This window comes from Geotrypetes seraphini, chromosome 5, assembly GCF_902459505.1.
Source record: "Geotrypetes seraphini chromosome 5, aGeoSer1.1, whole genome shotgun sequence".
NCBI classification, from domain to species: domain Eukaryota; kingdom Metazoa; phylum Chordata; class Amphibia; order Gymnophiona; family Dermophiidae; genus Geotrypetes; species Geotrypetes seraphini.
The window spans coordinates 80678428-80704767 of NC_047088.1; the positions used below are offsets into that span (position 1 = coordinate 80678428).

The following is a 26340-nucleotide window of genomic DNA, read 5'->3' on the forward strand; positions in this document are numbered from 1 at the left end:
AAATCTAACCAACCGGCATTTATAGATAAACTTTTGGTCCCTTATTCATCATCTAGGACCTTCCGATCAAATAATCAAAATTTACTCTCCATACCATCAATACGGGAACTATTTTAGGATACTACTCGCAAATCTATCTTTTCAGTTACCACCCCCTCTCTGTGGAATTCCCTCCCATTAGACGTTCGAATAAAGAACTCGCTTGAAAAATTTAAAACCAAACTTAAAACTTTCCTCTTTAAAGATGCTTTTAATCTTTAGTATTAGCTTCAGCCTCTTAATTCCTTGATTCATGTGAAGCTTTGAAACATCTAATACTTCTTTTGAAATGATTCCCCTAATAATGTTTTTGCTACTCCCCATTTACCGTCCTTTTTTATATTAATTTTACTTCGACGTATTTTAAACAACCTTTCCCTCCCCTACTTTCCTTTCGTCTCATGTTCGTTAATCCAAATTCGTCTACTATTTTTATTTTTTTTTGTAAATCTTTATTGATTTTTAAACTTTGATAGTGCAATACAAATGGTAAATCATACAAACTACATAAAAACACACTATTAACTATACAATTATTACATTAAACAATCATTTTCTCCCCTTCTTATCTTAATTATTAAAACAATAATACATATGATATGATTTCAATATTATAATGAAATAATTTAACTCCTCAAAATACGTTTCCCTCCCCCCACCCCTCCACCCTCCCTGGATGTGCAAGGACTCGAATTCATCTAGTATTTTTAATATTTGATAAAATATTGTTTTTATTTACCTATTTTAATTGTCCCTTACAATCTTTTTATATTGTACACCGTCTAGACATTTGTTTTGATAGACGGTATATCAAAAATAAAGAAACTTGAAACTTGAGTTGTTCCTGGAGTCCTTCACCCTTAAGGCTTATTCTTGCTGCTAACTGCCGATAATACTTTAGTACAAATCCTTATAGACAAATTTGTGGCAAAATGCAGTAGCATGATGTTGGGTAAAAGTGCTAAAAAAAACCTTGCAACTTGATCAACATACAGCTGCAGTTAGGCAGGTATCAGAATCACGCTTAGAGAAGCTTTCAGGGCAGATTTTACATTTAGCATCCCTTCTCACAGAAACCATCCACCACATAGTGGGGATGTATAGCAACAAATCTCTAATGGGAAATAAAATTAGCACAATGAAGGCCCAGCTGAGTAATCACAGGGAGCTGCAGCTCACAGTTTGGGAACCGCTGCACTAGGCAATCTTCAATATAATATAAGCACAAAAGTGCATCTGCCATAAAGCAACAGTGTGGAATTTCAGTGCATGATTTGTGGAGCTGTGAACATACAGCTAGTTTACAACCCAGTAACCATAGGCTACAAGTACAAGACAGCTGTTCAGAAAGCAGACCTACCTTCAAGAACCAAAGAAAACAAAAAATCCAATAACCCTGTAATCAATACAATGGAGCAACAGGAGAGGAAGTGCTCAAGTGACAGATGCTAATACTTTACTTTTGTCGCCCCCTCCTGGGAAGATGGAGCGTAGTCTGGCCTTCTTGTTCTTCTCTTCTGGAGCCATGGGGAGTGGTTTTGAGCTGTGGTTCAGTGCTGAAGAATCTCGGTTGTTGCTGTTCATTCTCAGTGGAGGGGCTGGAGGTTTCTCTTCAATATCCACGCTATCGGACATCTTCAGCAGCTCTCACAACCTCCTGCAAAGGAGAGACAACATAAGGATGTCCTTAAGTAACATTTAGTTTCTCTTAATGTAGGCCCAGCTTATGCTGTTCAGTCACCTGATAAAATAGAGAGTGTTAGTCTGGTTAAAGAACGATTGGGACCTTTGCATGTAAACTGAAGAATGACAGGAACAGAGATGAAAGACCATCAAAGAAAGCCTTTGGACACAAAAAGTATCACAATTATTACAAGCTGATGTGACAAAAATCAGGTTAAAGAGGAGCCACCGCTGCAACAAGGCTTTAGATTTACTTTATAATGTGAGAGCTTTGATTTCCCCATGGCTGCACAGGAACTCGTGAAAAATAATGGTTCATCTTTTTTGAAGTCAAAATATATAGGCAATGTTGGAAAAGGCCATGGACATGAGAACAATATCACTCCTCTAAATCTGTCACATTATCAAACAGAGGTAAGAACAAACCAAAAGGTAATAGCATTCATCACTATGCCTAACCAGAATTGGAAGCTGCAGCCCACCAAGATTTCAGGTTATATTGATGATTAATTTCTGTCTATTAATTCCTATACCAGTCAGGACTTGTGGGAAAGATCTTACCTATGCAGTAATGAGACCAAAAGCCGAAAGCCCTTCTTGTCTTGGCTTTTCCCACATAGTTCAGTTTTATCCTTTAGTATTAGTACATCGTTAGACAATATCTCCCTAATTATTCAGATTTATGCTTAACACCCAACTTTACAGGCACAATTTATAGAATATCAGTTGTGCATGAAATTTATTTGAATAATTGGCTGTTAATTGGAATTAACAGCCAATTATTGGCAACAACTAGCAACTTATAACAACCTATAACTAGCAACTTATAACAAGCACTTATAACAACCTTTGATATGGCATAAGTGCTCACACCTAAAGTTAGATGCAAAACTGCAGACTCACACTAGTATTTTATAAACAGCAGTTCCACACAGAAGGATAAATTATGTCTTTCCTGATCGTGTTTTCTTTAGTCAACGCCACTGTTCTGAACCAGTGGGTGTAATCCCTTCCTATCAGCAGATGGAGGTAGAGAAAACTGAATTCAGTCAGTGACATCAGCAGCTATATTGTGTGGTGCTCTCTGGAACAATCCAACATTTTTCTCTACCTTCCAGCAGGTGGTAGGTTGTGGTAGGTGCTCTGTCCCTTGCCTAGCTCCCCACTCTGTTAGCTGTGGCCACACAGCTAGGTTGGGCCTAATGGCTGCTACCAGGTCAAAGGATCATACCTGGTTGAGCTTGGAACTAGAGAATGACATGGGGACAAAATTTTCCATGTCCTTGCGGGAACTCAATTTCCCGTCCCATCCCCACGAGTTCTTTTCCTGCCCCTGCCCCATTCCTGCAAGCTCTGTCCTCATCTGCACAAGCTTCAAACATTTTAAAATCATAAGTGTTTGAGGCTTCTGCGGTTAAGATAAAGCTTACAGGAATGGGAAAGGGAAAGCAACAGCGACAAAACTTGTGAAGACGGGACGGGAAAATTAAGTTACTACAGGGACGGGGAAAAATTGTCTCAGTGTCATTCTCTACTTGGAACTTGACTCTGCAGCCCCCAGTTGCATTCCTTACTGTTACTGAGTGAGGATTTGCCTGTGGGATCTGGCATGAGGGGTGCAAGTTGCCATCCCTCCACTCCTCTTGCCCATTCTCCCAGTTTGGGTGTATCCCCCATGAGCTACCTCTGCAGCTCCCAGGTGCTTAAATTCCCCCCAAATCGCCCTAGGTAGCCTTTCCCCCCCCTGCTTTACGGAAAAGGCTTTTTACTGTTCCTGTCCCTTTAAAACAAATAAAAAAGCAGAGCAGCCCTGAACAGGGAAATCCCTATTTGGCAGTTGAGGGATTTCCCTAAATATGATTTAAAAAAACTGAAGCTGCATTTGGATTTAAATGAAGCACTATTAAATGACATCATTTATGTCATCTGCCTAATGTGGCAACAAGAATCTTGTCTGCTGATCAGACTCCTACCATCTGCAACGTCCTTCCATCAAGTGCCCAGTTGCTCAAGCATCTTACTTTTACTGCAAAAGATTCATCCATTGTTACTAGCATCAAGGATCATTTCCAACATTTAATAAACACTTATTTTCTTGTTCATCTGCTACACAGTGTTGGTTCTCTTCTATACCCATGTCTGACAAGACAATTCAATTACCTTCCCAGATGATATAAAAACATGCTGGAACATAAATGTTCGACACCCATGACAGCTCATACTTGTATTTTAATGGTATGCTGGTATTGAGACGATAGTCGCTTACCACACAGCACCTAATAGGAGGTTCCCAGTTATAGAACTTCCCCCATAGTGCTGCTGAATATACATATAAAACTTTAAAGCTTGATTTTCATCTGGGATGGCCACTGTTTTAAGTTAAGTGCTAGACCTGGCACATAACTTACATAAGTAAATAAGCATCACCATACTGGGACAGATGAAGGTCCATCAAGCCCATTATCCTGCTTCCAACCAATCCAGATTACAAGTACCTGGCAGAATTCCAAAAAGTTAAAACAGATTTTATTATGTTTATCCAAGACATAAGCAGTAGAGTTTCCCAAGTCCATCTTAATAATGGCTTACGGACTTTTCTTTAAGAACTTGCCCAAGTCTTTTAAAAACCCTGCTATATTCAGTAGCACTAGAAGTGGGTGATTGCTCTGGCGACTACCTTTTTAACTTAGGTCAATGAAAGGCCTGCAGGACCTGAGGGGTAAGAGATTCTCTTTGATCAAAGAGATGCAGAGTATAAAGATAGAGCTATGTCCTCACAGATATCTAGCAGCAGGAAGCCTCTAACTCTGCCCCTCCAACCAACACCTACAATTCTGGATTTTTTGGATTTTGGCTATAAGTTTCACCAGCTATAAGTTTTGGCTATAAGTTTCAACATTATGAATAGTTAATATTTTCAATAAATTTCATATGCTGCCTTACATTGTGTGTCATGCTTATTTTTTTTTCTATATATGTAAGAATCTGCATAATACTGAAATGTTTTGCTACATCTTTCCATAAGAAGGTGGTAACCAAAAGCCTGGATTCACTACCATTGCAAAGAAACTAAAAAAATAATGTCAGATGCAGAAGATGCAAGACAGCTTCATCAGCACATCCTTCCAGCAGAACTCATGTGGCAGGAGTATTCCCTTCACGTTTGGGAGACTGAATCTGTGCACTTCTGCTTGGGGAGCCTCTCTCTTTTGCAATCTGGGCAAAATTCTGCTGCACAACTCTTCTTCAACCAACCTCACCACACTCATGTCACCCCTCTCTTTAAATCACTGGCTCCCTATCTGCCTTCATATACAGTTCAAGCTCTTATTGCTGACCTACAAGTGTGTTCATTCTGCTGCCCCTCAAGATCTCTCCTCTCTCCTTATACACCTCCCAAAGAACTCCGTTGCTCTTAGCTGTACCCTTCTTCTCATCTGCCAATTCCAGACTTCATTCCTTTCATCTAGCTGCCCCCATGCCTGGAATAAATTACCCAAGTTTGTCCGCCTTACCTTGTTTAAAAGCCTGAAAACCCACCTTTTTGATATAGCCTTCCATTCATAACCTTACTCCCCACTGCCCATCAACTCAGCCAGCAGATTAACCGTTCCCCTTGACTGTATCCATGACATCCTGTTTTTCTGTCTTGTTTGTTTAGATTGTAAGCTCTTTCGAGCAGGGACTGTCTTCTTTGTGACTCTGTACAGTGCTGCATATGTCTAGTAGCGTTATAGAAATAATTAATAGTAGTAGTAGCAGTAGTCAGTATTCTATAAAGATGTGTACATAAATTTTAGGTGTGGATTCAAAAGGCTGCATGGCCATGGGAGGGTCATGAGCGGCTCAGATACATATCTAGAATTTATGCACAGTGCTACAGACAATGAGGACAGGAGTATTTTTCTGTGCTGGTCCTAAGGCATGGAACAAGCTCCTGCAGTATATTCGCCAACAAGGGGATTTGACGAAGTTAAAAAAATTGATAAAACGCTATCTCTTTTGTGAAATGAAGTATGGGGCTGACAGGGTGGAGGGGGGAGTTGGGGTAAAGAGATTATTTGTGATCAATACTGTTTATGGCCCTATTTATATGTTTTGCGTTTGATTGTCCTATTTTAGAATGTTACGTATAACTTCATGTATGTCTGGAGTATTTATTATGTATGTTCATTTTGTATTTTGCTTTGAATAAGGTGAATAATAGATAAATATAATACAATACAATACAGAATAAGACAGATCTGCTCTTAGGTGCAAGAATTTACACCAGGTTTCAGCTGGTGTAAAATCCTTGTGAATAAAACTGAGTGCGGATCCTGGCACCAAGCTCTATTCTTTAAATGGTGGAATTAGAAAGGTACAGAGAAGGGAAATGAAAATGATAAAAGGGATGGGACAATTTCTCTACGAGAAAAGGCTAAAGCAGCTAGGCTCTTCAGCTTGGAAAAGAAATGGCTCAGGGGAGATATGAAAGAGGTCTATAAAATACTGAGTGGACTTCAACGGGTAGATGTGAATCACTGGTTTACTTTTTCCAAAAATGTAGTAGATTTAAAACAAACCAGGAAAATATTTCTTCACTCAACCTGTAATTAAACTCTGGAATTTGTTGCTAGAGAATGTGGTGAAAGAAGTTAGCTTAGCAGCAGCCAATAAGCCAGTGGCCTCGTTAGGAGCAGGAGAGCCCGAAGATTGCTCCTGCTCCGTGCACACTGCACCGGCTGGCTAAATGGGACCCGAAAGGAACGCGGGGAGGTGGAATCAGCCAGCAGCCTCGAATGGAGCAGGAGGGCAGGAAGATTGCTCCTGCTCCGTGCACCAGCTGGCTAAGTGGGATCTGAATGGTGAGTGAGGGAGGTAGGAGGGAGATGTGGATGTCCAATTTCAGCAGGCACAGGAGACAGAAGGGAGACCCCCATTTTTTGGCCCAAAAATCTCAGCTTATATTTGAGTATATACGGTACTTTTCTGCTAGTCAGTACTCTGAAAGAAGCCACATGCACATATAAAGGACTAGAATAGCATTAATACAGATTCCTGCCACCTAAAACTAAATGCCTACTCATTAAATTACACCCTGAGTGACTATACAGTGGAACCTTGGTTTATGAGCATAATTCGTTCCAGAAGCATGCTCGTAAACCAAAATACTCGTATATCAAAGCGAGTTTCCCCATAGGAACTAAGGGAAACTTGCTTGATTCGTTCCCACCCACCCCCATCCCCCGAGGCCAGTGGCGCTGCTCTACCCCCCAAGAACCGCTCATGAAGGCCCCCCCGCGTGATCCGCCATTCCCCCCTACTCGTTTCGCCCCCCCCCCCCGTGTAATCCACCATCCCCCCACTCGTGGCGCCCCCCCCCCCCGCCATGATCCGGCATGCCCCAGGCACCCACCCACCCACTCGATCACATTCCTTACCCCCATTTGGCACCGGCACCAACGCACAGGACATGCCAGTGCCGGTGCCCGAAGATCTGCCTTCTTCTTCGTGCTGGGCCTTGAGCACATGCTCAAGGCCTTCGGGTTCTCGAGAATCTCGGAAAGAACAGGAACCCGAAGGCCTTGAGCATGCGCAGATGCTCAAGGCCCAGTGCGAAGAAGAAGGCAGATCTTCGGGCACCGGCACCAGCATGTCCTGTGCATTGGTGCCGGTGCCTCATGGGGGTAAGGAATATGATTGGGTGGGTGGGTGGGTGCCTGGGACATGCCGAATCAGGGCGGGGGGGGGGGGGGTGCGACGCGAGTAAGGGGTGCCGGATCACGAGGGGCAGGGTGCCGGATCGTGAGGTGGGAGGGGGCGCTCATAAATCGAGGCATGCTTGGTTTATGAGGCGCCGATTTTGCGAATGTTTTGCTCGTCTTGTAAAACACTCGCAAACTGGTGCACTGTAATTGCAAAACTCACAGGAGCATTAATTAAGCAAGATTTTCTACAATAATCCAAAGCTTTTCACATACTGAATTTATACTCACCAGTCAGGAAGCAGCTGCTGTCATCAACATAGTCTGAAAAGAGACAAAAGGCAATGTCAGGCAAGAAATGGCCATATATTATATTCTGTCTGGAGGATGAACAGGCTTTCTTATCTGTCACAAAGAGAACTGAAAATCAAACAAGAGGAATTTATGGATTGTTTTAAGATACTTTTGTTTTGATTCTTTGCTAATGGCTGGTGAGTGGATTTATATTAAGGATTTAAAAGTTTGTTTTCCTTGAAATAGTGATTTAGAAAATGCTGATGATGGGATGTGATAATGATTGTTTAATGATGATTATTAAAGAAAGATTGCCCAAGAATTATTTTACTCTCATAATCCTAAACTGGCAAGAATTATTAATATAAAATAATACTTAAACAATCTTTCCTTAATAAATAACAACTATTTAATAATGATTATCACATTATCCAATCATTGACATCTGCTATTATTACTATTTCAAAGGAACAAACTTTCCATAGTGTTAACTGACCCTCCTCTTCTATGAAACTGCGATAGCAGTTTCTAACACGGGGAGCCACGCTGAATGGCCCTCACTGCTCCCAACTCTCACAGGAATTCAATGAGCGTCAGGAGCAGCGCGTGCCATTCAGTGCGGCTCTCTGCGCTAAAACCCGCTAGCGCGGTTTCGTAGAAGAGAGGGTAAGTTGCAGATGTTCTTTTAAAACCTCATCATAAATCCACTCATCAGCCATTAGCAAAGAATCAAAACAAAAAAAAATCATCCTAAAATTACATCAAGGATCTCCCTTGCTCTTCTCTTAGACTCCCTCTCTCGCCTTTCTCTCTTTACCCTCTTCCTAGAACCCTTTCCATCTCCGACAAAAAAAGAAGAAATAAATGAAACTGTATATGCAAGAACTGGGTGCTTAATGAAAGCTCAGTTTTGCATTATAAGTAGAGTCTACAATTTAGGAAGTTGTAGTCATTGCTTTGCTAAAAATTATAAATTAAAATGATTTGCATATTTTAATATACAAATCTATACATAATCATGCAAAAGTGCTACAGAATTTCAGAACTTCCCATTTATGACTGCAGAATGTACCCTTGATCAGATGCAGGAAACTGCAAGCCATAATAATGTTGAAAAGGTGAATAAAGTAGAATAAGAAAATACTTTGTGGTATTCAGCCTATGCCTGCTAGGTCTGTCCCCAGAGAAGTGCATAAACCAGAATCAGATGCACTTTAAACCTCAAACTGACAATTTTGAGGACATTTCTTCTTTGGCCTCTAGAGGGAGCAGGAGAGCAGATTTGCCTGTTCCACAATGCGCACACAGACATGCAGGCTGAAACTAGAACTAGCAGGAAAGCCTTTGAACCTGAGGGTTTGGGGCGTGGCTGCAGGCTTTTACTCCAGAGAGCAGAACAGCTAGAAGGGCAGATGGAAAGGAAGGCAGGAATGCTCAGGACTGAGGGTTCTGGATGGCAGTGAACAGCCAGAATGCATGGACCTGGTAGAGCAGGGGTGGGGAACTCCGATCCTCGAGAGCCGTATTCCAATCGGGTGTTCAGGATTTCCCCAATGAATATGCACTGAAAGCAGTGCATGCAAATAGATCTTATGCATATTCATTGGGGGAATCCTGAAAACCTGACTGGCATACGGCTCTCGAGGACCGGAGTTCCCTACCCCTGGTTCAGAGCAGAATCCAGTGCACCAGGATTTTCAAGCCATGGGGCCCTGCTGCACTAAAGGCAAGTGAACTAAACTGCCTAATTTGAACTGGATATTTTCTGAATAAGCTTACTGGATGCATAGGGCTGTGTAACCCTGCGAAAGGTGCTGTGCTTGGTGGCACATGAAAGAACTTTAAAAGAACTGTGTTGGGTTTCTTTTTTTGTTTTTTTCCCTCTTTCCCTCTGGGTGGGGGAAGGGCAGTTAGTAGCCCCAGTAAGTGGGAATTGCTCTGTGTTGTTCTATGGTGGGTTTTTGAGGGCATAAATTTTGCATATTGAGACCACATTCTACTGTTCAACGGCTCCCCCTTCTGCTTCTATTCCTTTCTCTCCTCTCTTCTACCTTCCAAAGTATTTAGATCAATGCTGTCTTGTTAAAATGTTTATTTTATTTTTATTTTTCCTCTAACTCTACTTTTCACTTCTCTATTACCCTCCAGGTACTTTAGTTAGATTGTGAGCCTTCGGGACAGTAAGGGAATTTTTCAAGTACCTTTCTTATTTCTAATCTTAATGTATATTTTCTGTAAACCGCTTAGAACCTAACGGATGTAGCGGTATATAAGAAATAAATTACATTACATTACATTACATCACACAGAGCACACTCCCTGGCCAGCAAGTCATATGCTGGGGCCTAGTGCCTTAGCACTAGTGCAGGCTGAGTTATCTTATATCAGCCCAAGAAACTGTTTTGAATAAATTCAGAGAGTTGCTTTAGAGATAAGCTGTGGCGGCTTTGAGAAGCCAGAACTGTCAATTTTGAATTTATTTTTATTGAGAGACTCAGAATAAAAGAGTTTCAATGAACTTTATTGAACAGCAATAACACAAGGACTGAAAAAAATACTTTTCTTTTTTGTGGGCGTAGTGTGTACTGGTAAAAGGACCATACTTTGTATTCTGGAGCATTCTGACAATATTGATTTTATTTTTCTTCTTCCAATGTGGAACTGTTTAACCCTATGCAAGCAGGCTGGTTTAAATGTATTTGTTTTTTTTTGTGAATGAACTCAGACCTAGCTTTTTGAGATACAACTTACCTAGTGCTGTGTTGTTTCCTTTTGGTTGCCTATTTTTTCTTTGTGCAGTCTGTAGTGGCTCACAAGAGTTTTGCCCTAGGACCCACTGCCCTGAGGTTGCCGGTGACAAAGTATGATTTCAATTTTATTCAAAAGATGAACTCAGCACTTCATTTAACCTAATTCAGGGACAGGAGAACTCAGGCTTGACAAAAAACATTTTCTGCTCCTGTCCCCACAAGTTTCTTAACTAAAGGTACTAAGAGGGGAAAAGTCGGGCCACAATCCTGATGGCCATCCTTTTCTGCTGCCTGAGAGACCCAAGGTTAGTCTGACCACATGACAGACTACGGGTTTATCCAGGGTGGCAACAAGGGGGGGGACATAGCACTTAGGCACTGTCAGTTTCTTTAAAGAAGCCTTATTCTAGCCAGTGTGGGGCTAGAAAATCTGTGCAGCTCGCTAACTTAAAAACAAAACTCAGCAGGCCTTGTATATGCATGGATGCTCAAGGCCCTGTGCTGGCCACAATGAAGTTTCTTCTTTAAACAAGCTGATGGCAACCTTGGTGCCACCCCAGAGGAGGTAAGGATGGGAAACCACTGGATGCTGGATACTTTTGGGGAGGGGAAAAAGGGAGGAAGATATGCTGGACACCTTGGGAAGGGAGGCGAAGGAAGGAGAGATGCTGAACATGGGGGGAAAGGGCCTCGTGCTGCCTCTTCTGGGATGCACTGGGAGTGGCCTAACATTCCGATTGGCCAGATCCCTTAGGCCACCCCCCCCCCAGGAAGGGGCTAGAGGATCTAGCCAGTCGTAATCTTAGGCCACTAACAAGTGCATCCCAGTATGCACTGGGAGATGGGCCTTACATTCCAGTTGACCCAGTTGACCTACAGGAGGGGTTTTATGCGCCCGGGCCAATCAGGCCCTTAGGCCTCTCCCCGGTGCATCCCAAGATGCACCAGGAAGGGGCAATTCCACCATTCCTTCAAAGGTGGGCCTACCAGCCAGACACAGGCAGGAGCCATCTGTCCAATGAAAACAGGTTGGGGGGTCCTGGTGGGGGTGGGGGTCTGGGTGACCTTTCAGAGAGGTCTGGGGAGTGGGGGCGAACTTTCAAGGTGGGTGGGGGGGTGTTGGCAGAAGGGACTGGGCATTCCTCCTGCCTCTGATCATTGGGGGTTTTGTGGTGTGTCGGCAGGAGGGACTGGGCATCACTCCTACCGGGGAATATTGGGGTGGGTTCGGGGGTGCCGGACAGGTTGGACTGGGCATTCCTCCTGTCACAATTGTTTGGGGGGGGGGTCCCCGGCAGGAGAGATTGAGCATGTCTCCTGCCGCGATCGTTGGGGGGGTGGGGGTTCTGGCAGGAGAGACTGAGCATATCTCCTACTGGGGAACACTGGGGTAGGTTCGGGAGTGCCGGGAAGGAGCATCCCTCCTGCTGGTAGTCTTCACGGGGGGTGGAGATGGATTGCTGCTAAACTTATCACGGAAGGAGACCCCTTGCCGCTATAAGCTCAGCGCTTTAAACATCTGAAAACCTGGTTATTCTCAAAAATGTAACTCCTCCTCCCTCTCTGGTTATTCTAGTCCTCTAAATTTTCTCTTCATTTTGCCTCTTCCCTCCACTGGAGTTCCTTTCTACCCTAACTCTTGTTAACCGTGTCGAGCTTTATGAATGTAGAGATGATGCGGTATACAAACCTAAGGTTTAGATTAGACTAGATATAGTGAGAATGTGTGTTTGGCTAAAAGCTTATATTGAGATTTCATAGTAAAATGTTTTTTCTAGATTAAGCACAATTTGCTACACATTCGAAGCCCCTGATGAAGCCATGAAATATGGTGAAACGGGTCACGTTGGGTCTGGCGCAGTATAAAAAAAGAGTGAAAACACAAAGAAAAAACCTCCCCCCCACATGAGTTTAGTTATAAAGATTTTTTCATTAATAAGAATATTTTATAAGAAATGATAATGTATGATATGTTTTTGAGAGCAATTAATTTGGACCCTTAAGATTTTGAGAGAAGGAAGATTTTCTAATTTCCTCACAAGAGTCTCTGAGGTCTTTTTCTCTATCAATAATTATAGTAACTGAGACTTCCAGTGTATTCTAGTTCAGATCTGGTTGTTTTGGAATCTATAATATTGATCTGACATCATCTCAAGTTGGTGTCAGCTAATAGTACAAGTATACGAATCCTTTGTCTGAAATTCCAAAAACTGAAAAGCTCCGAAAACCAAAAGTTTCAGCGCCAATAGTCCCTCAACGTGAGACACACTGAAAACCATGCTAGTGAGTGCGTCTCTCCATTTCTCTGTGCTGTTCAAGTCAAATGTGTCTATGCTGCTTACTGTGAAAATGCAAAGAGCTGCAGATTCCCTTGGGGTGGCAGCGAGAAGCAGAAAAGGAAGCGTTTATCACTGTCAAAAGCATAGAAAGTAGCGATATTGCAGAAGCTTTATCATGTTTGTAGGTATTGCTCTAGTCCAGGGGTGTCCTTGGGCCGCATGCAGCCCCGTGAAGTATTTTGTGCGGCCCCAGTCAAAGGCGATGCATGTTTTCTTCTGCTGCCCCTGGGTGTTTACAGGCTTGCCGGCTCCCTCCTCTGTCTTGCTGCAGTGTTTTGTGCGGCCCCAGAAACATTTTTTTCGGCCAATGCGGCCCAGGGAAGCCAAAAGGTTGGACACCCCTGCTCTAATCCCATCAACCTATGGTTGGCTGACCTGAAATGACAAGCATTAAGCATCGTTTTAAACATGCTTGTGTTTGATGTTTTACTTTGAAATAAAAAAAGTTTGCTGGCAATCTTACAGTCTGGCTCTTACTGACTTTAGATAACCATTCCAAAATCCGAAAAATTTTGAAGTCTGAAATATGCCTGGTCCCAAGTATTAGGGATAAAGGATTTTGTATTATTGCTATTGCTTTTATAACTACATTTGAACCCTGATACCTCTGTCAACAAAGTGCAATGGTACTTCAGGCTTCTGAAATTTACTGCAAATTCTGAAACATTTAAAGGATACCAAATAAAATCATAAACTACACAAAAAACTCTTGAATGATATCAGATGTAATTCAACTGCAATGGGAGGAGGAGGGGTGCACCTGGGAAGCTCTTCACAGCTCCCATACCAGCAGCGTGCCTGATTTTAAGACAAAATGGGATCGTCACATGGGATCTCTTCACAGGGAAAGGTAGGGAGGGTTATTGGGGTGGGCAGACTTGATGGGCCGTGGCCCTTATCTGCCGTCTGTTTCTATGTTCTATGTTCTAACCAAAACTGAAAGTGTCAGAGCCAGCAGCAGGTTTTGAGGCCGTCTTCCACATTTCTACCATAAGCTCCAGGATGTCCAACATTGACACTGCTTATGGGGGAAGGAAGAAAATCAACTTTCCCCTTGAAATGTAGTCTAATAAAGGTAGGTAAAGAGGGATGGGACTAGAGATTGCCCGTAGACTTCAGAAAAGAAGAATCATATATCAACTTTAAAAGACATTTAAAAGCACATTTTTTCCAATTGGCTTTCTCAAATTAGAACAGAGTTTGGGACTGTGATCTGTGTTTATGTAATGATTAATTCTGTATTTAAATAATAATTAAATTTGTAATGGAATATTTTTAGCTGTATGTATTAACTATGGTTCATTGAGATTTGATGGTTTTATTGTTTTATTATTGTTGAGATGTTTGCTATGATATTTTTAACTTTTGTGCTTAATCTTTCCTTTTCTATTTTTAATGGAGTTCTTTTCTTGATGAATATGAACTATGTTCATCAAGAACCGCTTAGATCCTTTTAGGCTGTTATGCGGTATATAAAGTTCTTAAACATAAACATATACTGTTTTTTCTGTGTGTGGTTACAAATCAATGCAGTTTACATATTTTAGGGCTAGATTCACTAAGCAAACCGATCGTGTACAGATCGGTTTGCGACCTCTTTGTGACCCGATTTTCCTCCAGCCTGATTCACTAACCTCTGTCCCGATCATCCTCCGATCTAATCCGCGCATGCAAATGAGGGGGATCAGCATTAAAATGTAGGCAGACAGTGATTCACAAAACAAATCTTGAAAACTGATCAACAAAAGAAGCAACTGCTGGGGACCAGTCGCTAACTGCTTTCCAACTGCATATTGCTCTCTTGGCCTGGATTCTCCTGTCTGCTCTCCTGCCCCGACTCTCCTCTGGCCGCCCTGCTCCGCTCTCCTGCCCCGACTCTCGCATCGCCAACCTGCTCTGCTCTCCTGCCTTGACTCTCCTGCCCCGACTCTCGTCTCGCTGCCCTGCTCCCCTCTCCTGCCCCGACTCTCGTCTCGCCGCCCTGCTCCCCTCTCCTGCCCTGACTCTCGCATCGCCGCCCTGCTTCCCTCTCCTGCCCTGACTCTCATCTCGCCGCCCTGCTTCCCTCTCCTGCCCCGACTCTCGTCTCGCCGCCCTGCTCCCCTCTCCTGCCCCGACTCTGCTCTCCTGCCCTAAATCTCTCCTGCTGCCCCGAATCTCCTGACATTCTCTGCACTACGAGCCCGTGGTTTTAACTCGCAAGTTAAAACCACAGGCTCGCGAAGAAAAGTAAAACCAAAAAGTTTAAAAAAAAAAGGTTGCTGCTCTTTAAGCATGCACAGACCATCTACAGTTGGTCTGCGCATGTTCAAGGATCGCTGTTCAGCGATCCGATTCAGTCAGTTGGGGGCATGATTCTGATCACCCTCATTTGCATGAGGGCAACAGGTGAATCAGCCCCCCGGACACGGATTGGATCGATCCATGCCCTTAATGAATCTGGGCCTTAGACAGGTACTTATTTGATACCTGGGGCAATGAAATGTTAAGTGACTTGCCCAGAGTCACAAGGAGTTGTAGTGGGAATTGAATTAGCACACTCAGGGTGCTGAGGCAGCTGCTCTAAGCACTAGGCTACTCCCTTTCATCCCGTGTTATTGTTGAAAACCAGACAGCTGTCAGTCAAGCTGGGCACTGCAAACTCCTGTACTCATGAATGCATGGCAGACTACAGGAACACTGTACGATATGAATCACACATTCTTATTAAGAGAGACACATCCAACAGGATGAGTTATAATCATTTACCATATTTTCACTCATATACCGCGCACCTGTGTAGAACGCGCACACGGGTATAGTGCGCGGGGAACACAAATTTATGTAAAGAAATTTTTATATACCGCGCACACCCGTATACCGCGCATGCTGCCCCGACTCTCCCGTCACCGCCCGACTCTCCTTTCGCCCGCCCCGACTCTCCTCTGGCCACCCCGACTCTCCTTTCGCCCGCCCCGACTCTCCTCTCCCCCTTGAAGTCCTGTCCCCACCCTGAAAGCCTGATGCCCCCCCCGACGTCCGATTCACCCCCCTCCCCCGCAGGACCGCTCGCACCCCCACCCCGAAGGACCGCTCGCACCCCCACAGCCTCCCCATCCCCCCCCATCATGGAGAAGCTCCTACCATTGTCCTGCTGCTTCCTCTGCCGGCGGTCCCGGCCCTTCTGTGAGCCCTGCGTCTGCTGCTTCCTCTTCCGGCGGTCCCGGCCCTTCTGTGAGCCCTGCGCCTGCGCTGCTTCAGGAAGCAGCGCAGGTGGGGGAGGTTAGGTGGGGAGGCTGTGGGGGTGCGAGCGGTCCTTCGGGGTGCGAGTGCAAGCGGTCCTTCGGGGTGCGAGTGCGAGCGGTCCTTCGGGGTGGGGGTGCGAGCGGTCCTGCGGGGTGAATCGGACGTCGGGGGGGGGAACTATGTAAAAAAAAATTTGTAAAACGCACTCACACCTATAACGCGCATGGTTATGCACGGTTTGTAAAATCGTGTATAACGCACGCGTTATATGCATGAAAATACGGTAGTTATTTTAGGAAGGCATGGAAACCTCATACTCCCATAACAATTCAGAATTACACTATTGTCTTACCAGATATAAATTTGCTTTCAGACACACATAAAGGCAGTTTCTTACTTGATAGGCACAAACACTGACTCACCTGCTGGTTTTCAGCGACCGACATCTTCCCAAAATATACTTACAGATACATGCATAACATTTAACTTCTATTTGGTGCAAGTTGAAATATTCTCACCAAGGAATGGATTTAACGTATCAGGACGCACTTTTCTTTTCTTTTTTTCTAATCTAAATGTATACCGTATATACTCGAATATAAGTCGAGACCCCCTTCCCCCCCCCCCCAAAAAAAAAAGGAAAAATGGTTGACTCGAATATAAGTTGGGTGGCTTAATATTCAAGTGCCCTGTCAGGCTCTGCACCCAGCTCCCTTTTTGCCAGGCACAGCACCCTTCTCTCCCTCCACTGTCAGGCATTGCACCCAGCCCCCTTCCTTCCCTCCCCTGTCAGGCTCTGCACCCTCCTTACCTTCCAGGCTCTGCAGCCTGCCACCCTCCCTGTCCTAGCCTCAGGCTCATACCTCTACTGGTGATCATCGGTGGAAGTGCAGCGGGCAGGAACAAACTTTCCAAGTTCCTGCCCCGCTGTTAACTGGCTGCCTGTGAGCGTCTTCGGCCGCTGAGCGTCTTCCGTAATGGCTCCTGCGAATTCTCACGTTCTGGGCCAGCCAATCGCTGCCTGGCCCAGAACTTCCTCTCTAACGTTGGAATTGACGTCAGGTGGCGAGAGGTGGTCGGCCCTGCGAGGAAGGGAAGCAAGAAGCGCTCAGAACTCGACACCGGCCTGTTCCCCAATGGAAGTGGGGGAGGGCAGGGAGAAAGAAAGAAAGAAAGAAAGGGGGGACAGGGAGACGGAAAGAAAGAAGGGAGACGGGAGACAGACAGAAAGGGGGCATGGAGAGAGAAAGACAGAAAGAAAGAAAGGGGGCATGGAGAAACAAAGAAAGAAAGAAATGGGGCACGGAGAGAGAGAAAGAGACATACAGAAAGAAAGGGGGCATGGAGAGAGAAAGAAAGAAAAGTTGGGGGAAGGAATGAGGTCTGGAGGAGAGGAAGCATACAGGAGGCTGAAAGAAGGGAAGAAATATTGGATGCACAGTCAGAAGAATAAAGTGCAACCAGAGACTGATGAAATTACCAAACAAAGGTAGGAAAAATGATTTTATTTTCAATTTAGTGATCAAAATGTGTCCGTTTTGAGAATTTATATCTGCTGTCTATATTTTGCACTATGGCCCCCTTTTACTAAACTGCAATAGCGGTTTTTAGCGCATCAAGCATCGAGAACAGCGCAGGATATTCAGCGCAGCTCCCTGCGCTAAAAACCGTTATCACGGTTTAGTAAAAAGGGAGGGGGTATATTTGCCTATTTTTGTATAATTGTTACTGAATTGATATTGCATAAAATCATCTGCCTTGACTTCTTTGAAAACCCGTGGAATATAAATGATAATTAACATTTTCTCTGCTTACAGTGTCCTTTGTGGGGTTTTTTTTTTTAATTTTATTGTTGGTAGATCATTTTGACTTGGCCACAAAGGTAAGGGGGAGGGAGGGAGGGACGGGAGCTGCTGAAAGACATCTAGTAATCCTTGCAGGCTTGACTATGCAGGGAATTATTTTTGTAAAATCATGTTTTGTTATGTGACTGTCATTATTTAGGCTTTAATTTCTATGGATGAATAGAATGAAAATGATATAAAATTGCTTGCTTGTTTTTATGTGCGTGCACTGAAGGGAAGTGGAGAGAGAGAGTGGGCTGAGGATGCTGAAGGGAAATGGGGAAGAGAGAGTGGGGAGAAGATGCTGATTTATAAATTGACAATTGTATAGAATATTGTTTCTTTTTATACTTTAATATAATAAGTTCAGAATAAAACTATTCAAGGCTTGTGTGGATGGGATCAGGTGGTTTGTGGGGATGGGGACCGAGCTCAAGGGGATGGGGCGAGGACGGAGACAATTTTTTTCCCCGTGCCATTCTCTAGGCTCTGCCATGAATTGATTTCGACTACGTGAATGCAAGCAGGGTGTCAGTCGGGTTTACGTAGCGGTCATAGCACAAGCGGGCACGGGGTATGGCTCTCAAAAAAAAAATCTTAATCGTTGTACTGCTGATTTTGGCTCTTTTGACTAATGAGTTTGCCTACCATTGACCTAGTGTAAAGGGTGGGGGGAGAGGTAGCAGAAAACAGCAGAGCTCTTGCCTATAATTCCCTTAAGGTAAAACAGTGGACAATAAAATTACCTAAGTTCAGTTATAATTCACTCAAGTTGTGTTGATGGTTAATTCACTCAAGGTAAAACAGACAAAGATAACTTGTGTAAATAACTGTGGACTGATCACAAATTCTGTGAATGGATAATTTATAATCCACTTAAGGAAAACCAAAGAAGTTATTTTTCCATAAGTATTGGAAAGGCCCCTGGGAATGGGGGACTAGGCCACATCCCTATGAAGAGTCATCTGATTTTTATTACATCTACTGATCTTTCTGCTTTCTTCCAATGGATCTTGTATGCAAGTTAATACACTTTCCTCTGGATCCTGAGGGAAATATCTAATGTATTGAGCTTAAATGTAACTCACATTTAGCTTTTCATGCAAAACTACAAGCTAAATCCTAATAGTTATGAGTGTTGAGTTTAATTATATCTCAAAGGAGGGGCCATAGGTCTAAAAATTAATTGAGGCAAAGAAAGATGGTGTAAGGCTGGAGGTTTGCCTAGGGTGTAGAGGTCTATACGGGAACAGGGATCCCCCAGGTCCACAGGACTCCCACAGGGATCCCCCCCAAGTCCACAGAACTTCCTCGGGGATGGACGCTGGTTCTTCAGGGTTTCCACAGAAATGCCAGCCTACCTTTGTTCCAATGTTACTTCTAAGCTTCTTCAATCCCTCAGCACACCAGTTGCTGATTGCCGCTCACATGAGAGAGCTCTATACATCCACCAATCAGGGAGACAGAGTTGGAGCTTGATGGCCAATCAGGAGCACTTCCTTGCAGAAATGCTCCCGACTGGCCATTAAGCTCCAGCTCTTTCTCCCAAGTTGGTGGATGTACAGAGCTCTCCCATAGTGAGTCTTGGAATGAGACCTCCCTCAAGAATCTTGTTGGTTCAAGCCCGCCACCACTCACTGCGGCTGTGCAGAAGAGCATGGGAGAAACTGGGCAGCATAACTGTGCAGCTCCAGAGCCAGACTACCCTGCATTAAACAGCTTCAGCCCAGCAGGTACCAACATTAAATATGTTACTTAAAAAAAGATTCTGCTTGTTCTGCTCTGCAGTACCAGTGGCGTACCAACAGGGGTGTGGGAGGGTGAGGGCGGTCGGCATAACAGGTACAATGCTCTGCCAACTCCTCGAGGGCCGGAGTCAGCAGCGTTCACACTTCGCTGGCCTTGTCGGATTCAGGCCTTCCTCTCTGCTGGGTCCCGCCTAAATTCTATTTCCGCGAAGGCATGACCCGGCAGAGAGGAAGGCCCAAAGCCAACAAGAGCAGTGAGTGAGTTATGAATGCTGCGCTGACGACTAAGGGGGGAGGATGACAAAGATAGGGAGGGAGTGGAGGGGGAGAGAATTGCTGCACCGGGCATCTTCTTTCTATTCATCAAATTCTGCCTTAAATTCTACTTATTTGGGATAGCATTTTGTTGATATGCCAACCCCACCCAACTGGGGAGGGAGAAGGTGTATTGGTTTTATGTCTGTTCTAGCAGATGTCTGACTTTGTTTTCAATTTTCTGTAAAACTCAATTAAAGCTAAAATCAAAACTGTCAGAAGTAATTGCTGCTTTTTATGGGGACAGGTAATTTTTATGGGAGGGGCAGGCGGGGACGGAGGAGATTCTGGTGGGGACGGGTGAGATTTCTATCCTCGTGTAACTCTCTACTAGGGTGCCTTATACTCTTGCACTAGTCTTCAAACAGCTGCCAAGAAAAGCATGGCATCTGGACTCCTAGGAAGCCATGGCATTATTGAACAATACTTAAGGCACAGCAAAATAAAAGCAAATGGACTGGGCCTATGTGGAAAAATCAAATATAAAAATGAGCTAAGTCAATTTCATTACACATTCTGACTTATCAATGAATGTAACTAGCACTGAAGTGGCTAGCTATTGAGATAAAAAGGTCAAATAACATTTTTCATAAGGCAGTGAAGTTAGGGGACAAAGTCAAAAATTAAAATCTACTAACACCCCTGGGGAAGTTTCAAGTATGCAGAAAGCAACTTGCCGGTACCTTCTGCTACCTAAACCAGTACTGCTACATTTCTTATCCCCAGAAATAATCAACATGAATGTTAAGGCACACTTTATCAGAATTCATAGTACAAAATAATTGTAGTAATAATATTTTTATAAAAGGTTAATAGCCCCCAATAGCAATGAATATAACTAGCCATTGGTAACTGTAGCATTTCCATAATTCTTTGTACGAATAAAGATATATCACCATTTAAGATCTTACAGCTACTAAGCGTTAATATGATAACACATTTGTGTTTGCTTAATAATGACTTATTCCACTGCAGGTTTGGTGATTTCCCCTGATAGCCATTTTACCCTCAGTAATCAGATTTTAAAATCAATCTCCTTTTATCAGCATACCCAGTATACTCGTAGAGCATGACACTGATACATGGTTTGGTCAACCTGTCCACTTCACCCTCATTAAAAAGATAGTCACCATCTTCCCCCTTGCCCAACATACTTTTCCTCCAAGATCAATCCTTTAAAAGCATAAAAACGATCTTACATGCCTAAAATAATTTTTAAACCAATCAACTTCCTTAAATGCAACAAATTCCATCTATGAACAGATGCTCAGATAATGGGCATGCTGTGGATTGCCTTTTTTTCAGAATTCTTTGGAGGTGATTAAACAATCATGTCTATATCCATCTCCTAAATATATTCACTAATTTTTAATATCTTCTAAGGAACAGAGCATTTTGGTGTTCTTTTGAGTCGGAGCAAAAGAGGGCTGCCTTAGAAGTAGTTGCAGTAGCACCTAATGGATTCCACAAAAAGGCAAAAGTGTGAGAGCACTTTAATACTATAAAAGGATTGGCATTTTACACAAAGCCTTCATTGTTGAAGGCTATTAATAGAGGAAAGATAGCTGACCATCTTTCAAACAATATCGATTGCAAAAACATACATCCAAAGGCTTAGACATGGGTAGGTCTGGGCGCATCCAGTTTGGGCTCAGGTTCACCCAGCAACGAAAGACCTTGACAATGCCAGCGTGGGGAGAGCAGGCTGGGTTTACATGGTCCTGCATCTCCTTCCCTAAAGTGTCGCTTCACTAGGTCTCTGGCAGTGGCAGCAGTTCCTACACGCTGCCAACCCAGAAGTCTCTCCTCTGCCGTGTCCCGACTACCCCCCCTGCTTCCTGTTTATGCCCGGATTGGACATAGAACAAGAGAAATTTCCAGGTTAGTGGCAAGCAGTGTCTATGTGGGGGAAATGCTGCCAGGAAAAAGCAACACTTTAGGGAGGGAGATGCAAGAGGGAGAGTTGTGAATGGGATGGGGGAGTGAAGGAAGGAAGGAAGGAAAGATATTGCATACAGAAGGAGAGGGGTGAGAGAGAGAGTTGTTGGATATGGAATGGGGAGGATGAAGCAAGAGATGCAGCAAAGAAGTGGAGAGGGACGAGAAAGTGGAAAATATTGTATATGGGGGGGAGGGGAGGGGAGGGGAGGGAGAGATGCTGCATGGAGATGGGCGAGAGAGGGAGAAATGATGAACATAGGGGTAGAAGAGAAAAATGGTGCACGGAGGGGGGAGAGGATTGACCAAGGGCACAAAGGAGGGGGACAGAGATGGCAGATAGTGAGAGGCAGAAATGCAATGGCAATGGGAGAGCATGCTACATGGAATTAGGGGAAGAGAGATGTTCGAAATGGGGGAAGATGAGAGGGAGGGAGAGAGACACAGGAGGTGGAGAGAGGAGAAAAGGATATGTTGGATCCAGGAGCAGAAGGAATCAATGTCGGACAATAGAAATGTAGGAAACGAGAGGGAAAAATGCTGTACTATGGGGAGAGGGAAGGGGGAGAGAGGACAGACAGGAATATAGGCTATGAGGGTGAAGAGGTAAGGAAGAGGGAGCAGATGCTGGGCTAAAAGGGAAGGGAGGAAGATGTAGGGAATGGTGAAACCCTATTGGAGAGGCAGGGGGTGGGGGGGGAGGAGAGATTATCAATAAATTAATGAGAGGATAGTGATTACAGAGGGTAGAAATATGGTAATGGGGAGTAGATACCATACCATTTCTTATATCCTGCAATTTCCTACAAGGAATCATTGTGGCTTACAATATGATTGGGATCAGTTATAATATTAGCAAACAGTTTCTAAATAGGGGTAGGGTAGAGATCAGTCATTATAAGGGGGAAAAGATTAAAGATGAAAGGGAATGGAGGGATGAGATGGGGAATGGGAGAGCAAGTGCATGAAAGAAGATGGATATCTGATACACAGCTGAAAAGAAGGAGAAAAAGGATGAAAGAGGCAGAAAAGAGCTAAAAAGGAATGATCATTATGTCAGAGGCAGGTGTAGTAAGGGAACAGAGAAATAGATAGCAGTCATTTGAAGAAGAATTAGCAGACGACAGACAGAACAGCAGAAAAGAGAAACTGAACAAACATGATGGAAAAATAAAATAGCCAAACAACAAAGGTAGACAACACACACACACACACACACCTTGTTATCTGCGCGTTTTTTCTGTGCAATAATCATGCATTATTTAATTTTTCATATTTTTTAAAGGGGTGGCATGGAGCAGGCAAGGGACGTGGAAGCGTTATCCAGCTACAGAACTCACAATATCTGGTTAATGTGAACTTAATACTAGTGCATTTACCGTCTACTAGTGGAAAAATTAGTGTAGGACAAGCAAAAGTTTGAACAAAAAAAAAAAAAAAATAGCCCTCTTACAGAGGTGGTAAAAATGGGCTTAAAGTGAGGAAAAGTCCCATGCTAGGACATTTTATACCACTATATGATCATTTTGTCATTTCTGCACATTTCCAGGCATTTGCAAAGGGTTTTAGCAGTTTAGGATTCTAGCCTCAAAGCTCAAGACAAAGACCTTTGTCAACAGGAACACAAATCTGGCAGCCATACCTGCTAAAGAAATCAAAAAGCCAGAAAATGCATCCTATGTGATCTTCATTCTTCACTATTAAATACGTACTTATTTCCTGAGGTTTATGATTATGTCACTAGAAGAAAGACCTTGATATGTTTAAGCAGGGTAACGGTAAAAGCCTTTATCGCCCTCCATTCTCTGCACTCTTCTGGAAATAATTCTATTACAGTCTGCCTTTAACTATTTTAGCTTTATTTAACCTTGAAAATATATAGTTTTCTCTTAGTGTTAATGACAGGGAAAGGCAAGACTTACAGCTCTCTTTTTTGTGAGGTTGGTTCAGCTGTATCAAACACATTATGAAAAGTAACAATTACCTTCACATTTATCTCATTAGAGAACAAATATAAAGGGAGAGAGATGCTGCTGCTGTTCTAGATAGCTGATGCTAATAAAGCAGGACCAGTGTGGATGCCTTAAGGCCCCAACCCCTGGGATGGCAGATGGTGCCCGAACACTCAGCCACATTAGCATGAGAATGGTGGCGAGTAAGTCACAGATTGCTCCCCTCCAGCATATTTATCTAAGTCCTCCTGGCCTCATATCTCCTGTCAAATGGAGCAGCATCATTCATATTGGTAGGGGGATAATTTTATAAGAGGATGCGAATTGATTTAAAGCCCATTTCATAAAGGCAGAATATGAACCTATGTGCCTTTATCAAAGAGGTTCCCAGAACTAGCCCCAACAGCATGAGGCTAGGCACAGATTTACACCTGCTCCAAAAAAGGCGCAAAATGTGCTTTATAAAACAGGCAGGTACAATGGAACTCTACCTCCACTAAAACGTTAACCCAGGGAATACCTGCAGGCTTGTGTACACACAGGCACACATTTCCATGTGCCTACTTCTTATGTGCATATGTAACAGGAAATTCAGTTCATAGTCAGTGGCGCACAAGACACCAACGTGCCGACAACGGCGCCCGGGCTCCCCTTTAAGAAGAAGGGAAGCCAGGGCACGAGGCAGACCTCAGCGGTTTCTGCCTTTGTTCGTTGCTTTTTTTTATTTTTTTATTGCAGGGCAGGAGAGGCCGAGAGGGAGGAAGCCAGAGCAGGCAGGAGGACCGGCGAGAGATAGCTCCGCCCCCTCACCGCGTCATAGGTCACATCGGCGCCCGGGCTCCCCTTTAAGAAGAACTGAAGCCAGGGCACGAGGCAGACCTCGGCGGTTTCTGCCTTTGTTCGTTGCTTTTTTTTTTTTTCTTTTTTTATTGCAGGGCCGGAGAGGGCAGGAGAGGCCGAGAGGGAGGAAGCCAGAGAAGGCAGGAGGACCGGCGAGAGTTAGCTCCGCCCCCTCACCGCGTCATAGGTCGCATCGGTGCCCGGGCTCCCCTTTAAGAAGAAGGGAAGCCAGGGCACGAGGCAGACCTCGGTGGTTTCTGCCTTTGTTCGTTGCTTTTTTAAAATTTTTTTATTGCAGGGCTGGAGAGGGCAGGAGAGGCCGAGAGGGAGGAAGCCAGAGCAGGCAGGAGGACCGGCGAGAGATAGCTCCGCCCCCTCACCGCGTCATAGGTCACATCGGCGCCCGGGCTCCCCTTTAAGAAGAAGGGAGCCAACGGCGCCCAGCCGTTCGGCGCGCGGCGAAGGCGAGCTGCAAAGGCGCTCACCTTAGCGAGAGCGCCTTTGCGAAGGAGCCTTGCGAGGGAGCCAGAAACGCCAAGTAATTCACTTTCTTTTCTCTCTTCTCTCTCTCTTACCCACAGCAGGAGCACACCAGCACTTCACGAGAGCGATGGAGGACCCAGGATCCCAGAGGTACTTTCCGGTATACTGCACAGAATGTAATATGTACGACTACCTCCCCTTGGGAAGGCGGGAGTACATATGCAGTCGGTGTCAGGAACTGGAAAGCCTGAGGATGGAGGTCGGCAGATTGAGGGTCAGTGTCCAGGAACTGGAGGGACTGGAGGGACTGTGCACCACAGAGGAGACGAGCTGGTCAACCAAGGACACAGATGGAGCAGGCATCATTGTGGACCAGGTGAGGGACCTCGAGAGATTCATCGAGGAGGCCTATAGGAAGGTGGAGGGACAGGACCAGCAGCTGCACAGACGGATGTCGGCAGACGAGACCCAGGATCCACAAGGCGACACCGGGGAAGGACCTAGCGGAGGAACCACGCAAGAGGAGGAGACCGTGACTCACCGAGACCCCGAGGGAGAGACACCGCACTACACCGAGGACACGGACCTGAGACAGAGGAGGTTGCTGAGGAAAGGGAAGTCTGCTATTGTGGTGGGAGACTCGATCTTGAGAGAGGTAGATAGTCATGTAGCTGGAGGAAGGGAGGACCGGCTAGTGACTTGTCTCCCAGGGGCCAAGACACGAGACGTCACTGATAGGATCAAGAGGATCCTGGACGGAGCAGAGACAGAGGAGACTGCGGTGATAATCCACGTCGGAACAAATGATGTGAGCCGGAGGAACTTCAGCATGGCCACACTGACTGACCAGTTCAGGGTCCTGGGACGAAAGCTGAAGCGGAGTACCCGGAGGATAGCATTCTCAGAGATCCTGCCTGTACCGAGAGCAGATGCAAAGAGGCAGGCAGACCTCCAGGCTGTGAATGCATGGTTGAGGAGATGGTGCCAGGAGGAGGGCTTCCACTTTGTGAGGAACTGGACGTCCTTCTGGGGAAAGAGTAAGCTCTACCGGCGGGACGGCCTGCACCTGAGCACAGCGGGAACTAGACTATAGGCAGCCAATGTGAGGAAGCAGATCGAGAGGGTTTTAAACTGAGGAGAGGGGGAAAGCCGACAGCTGATCTTATGTTGACGATTCGGACAACAGTATCCAGAACAGATGCT

At 44.6% G+C, this 26340-nt stretch overlaps 1 protein-coding gene across 3 annotated transcripts in view; it reads right to left on the reverse strand.

Moving 5' to 3' along the window:
* The window catches only part of LOC117360684 (serine/threonine-protein kinase PAK 3), a 174780-nt gene that overhangs the window by 111768 nt on the left and 36672 nt on the right, over window positions 1-26340 (reverse strand). For 2 of the 3 annotated variants that reach the window (XM_033944878.1, XM_033944876.1), the window contains exons 2-3: window positions 7701-7733; window positions 1500-1696 (exon numbers count right to left, since the gene is read on the reverse strand). In XM_033944878.1, the coding sequence (XP_033800769.1) occupies window positions 1500-1674 (175 nt within the window). In that variant the 5' untranslated portion in view covers window positions 1675-1696; window positions 7701-7733. Of the gene's footprint in view, window positions 1-1499; window positions 1697-7700; window positions 7734-16880; window positions 17100-26340 lie in introns of all 3 variants that reach the window. The other variant, XM_033944877.1, reaches the window with a different exon arrangement.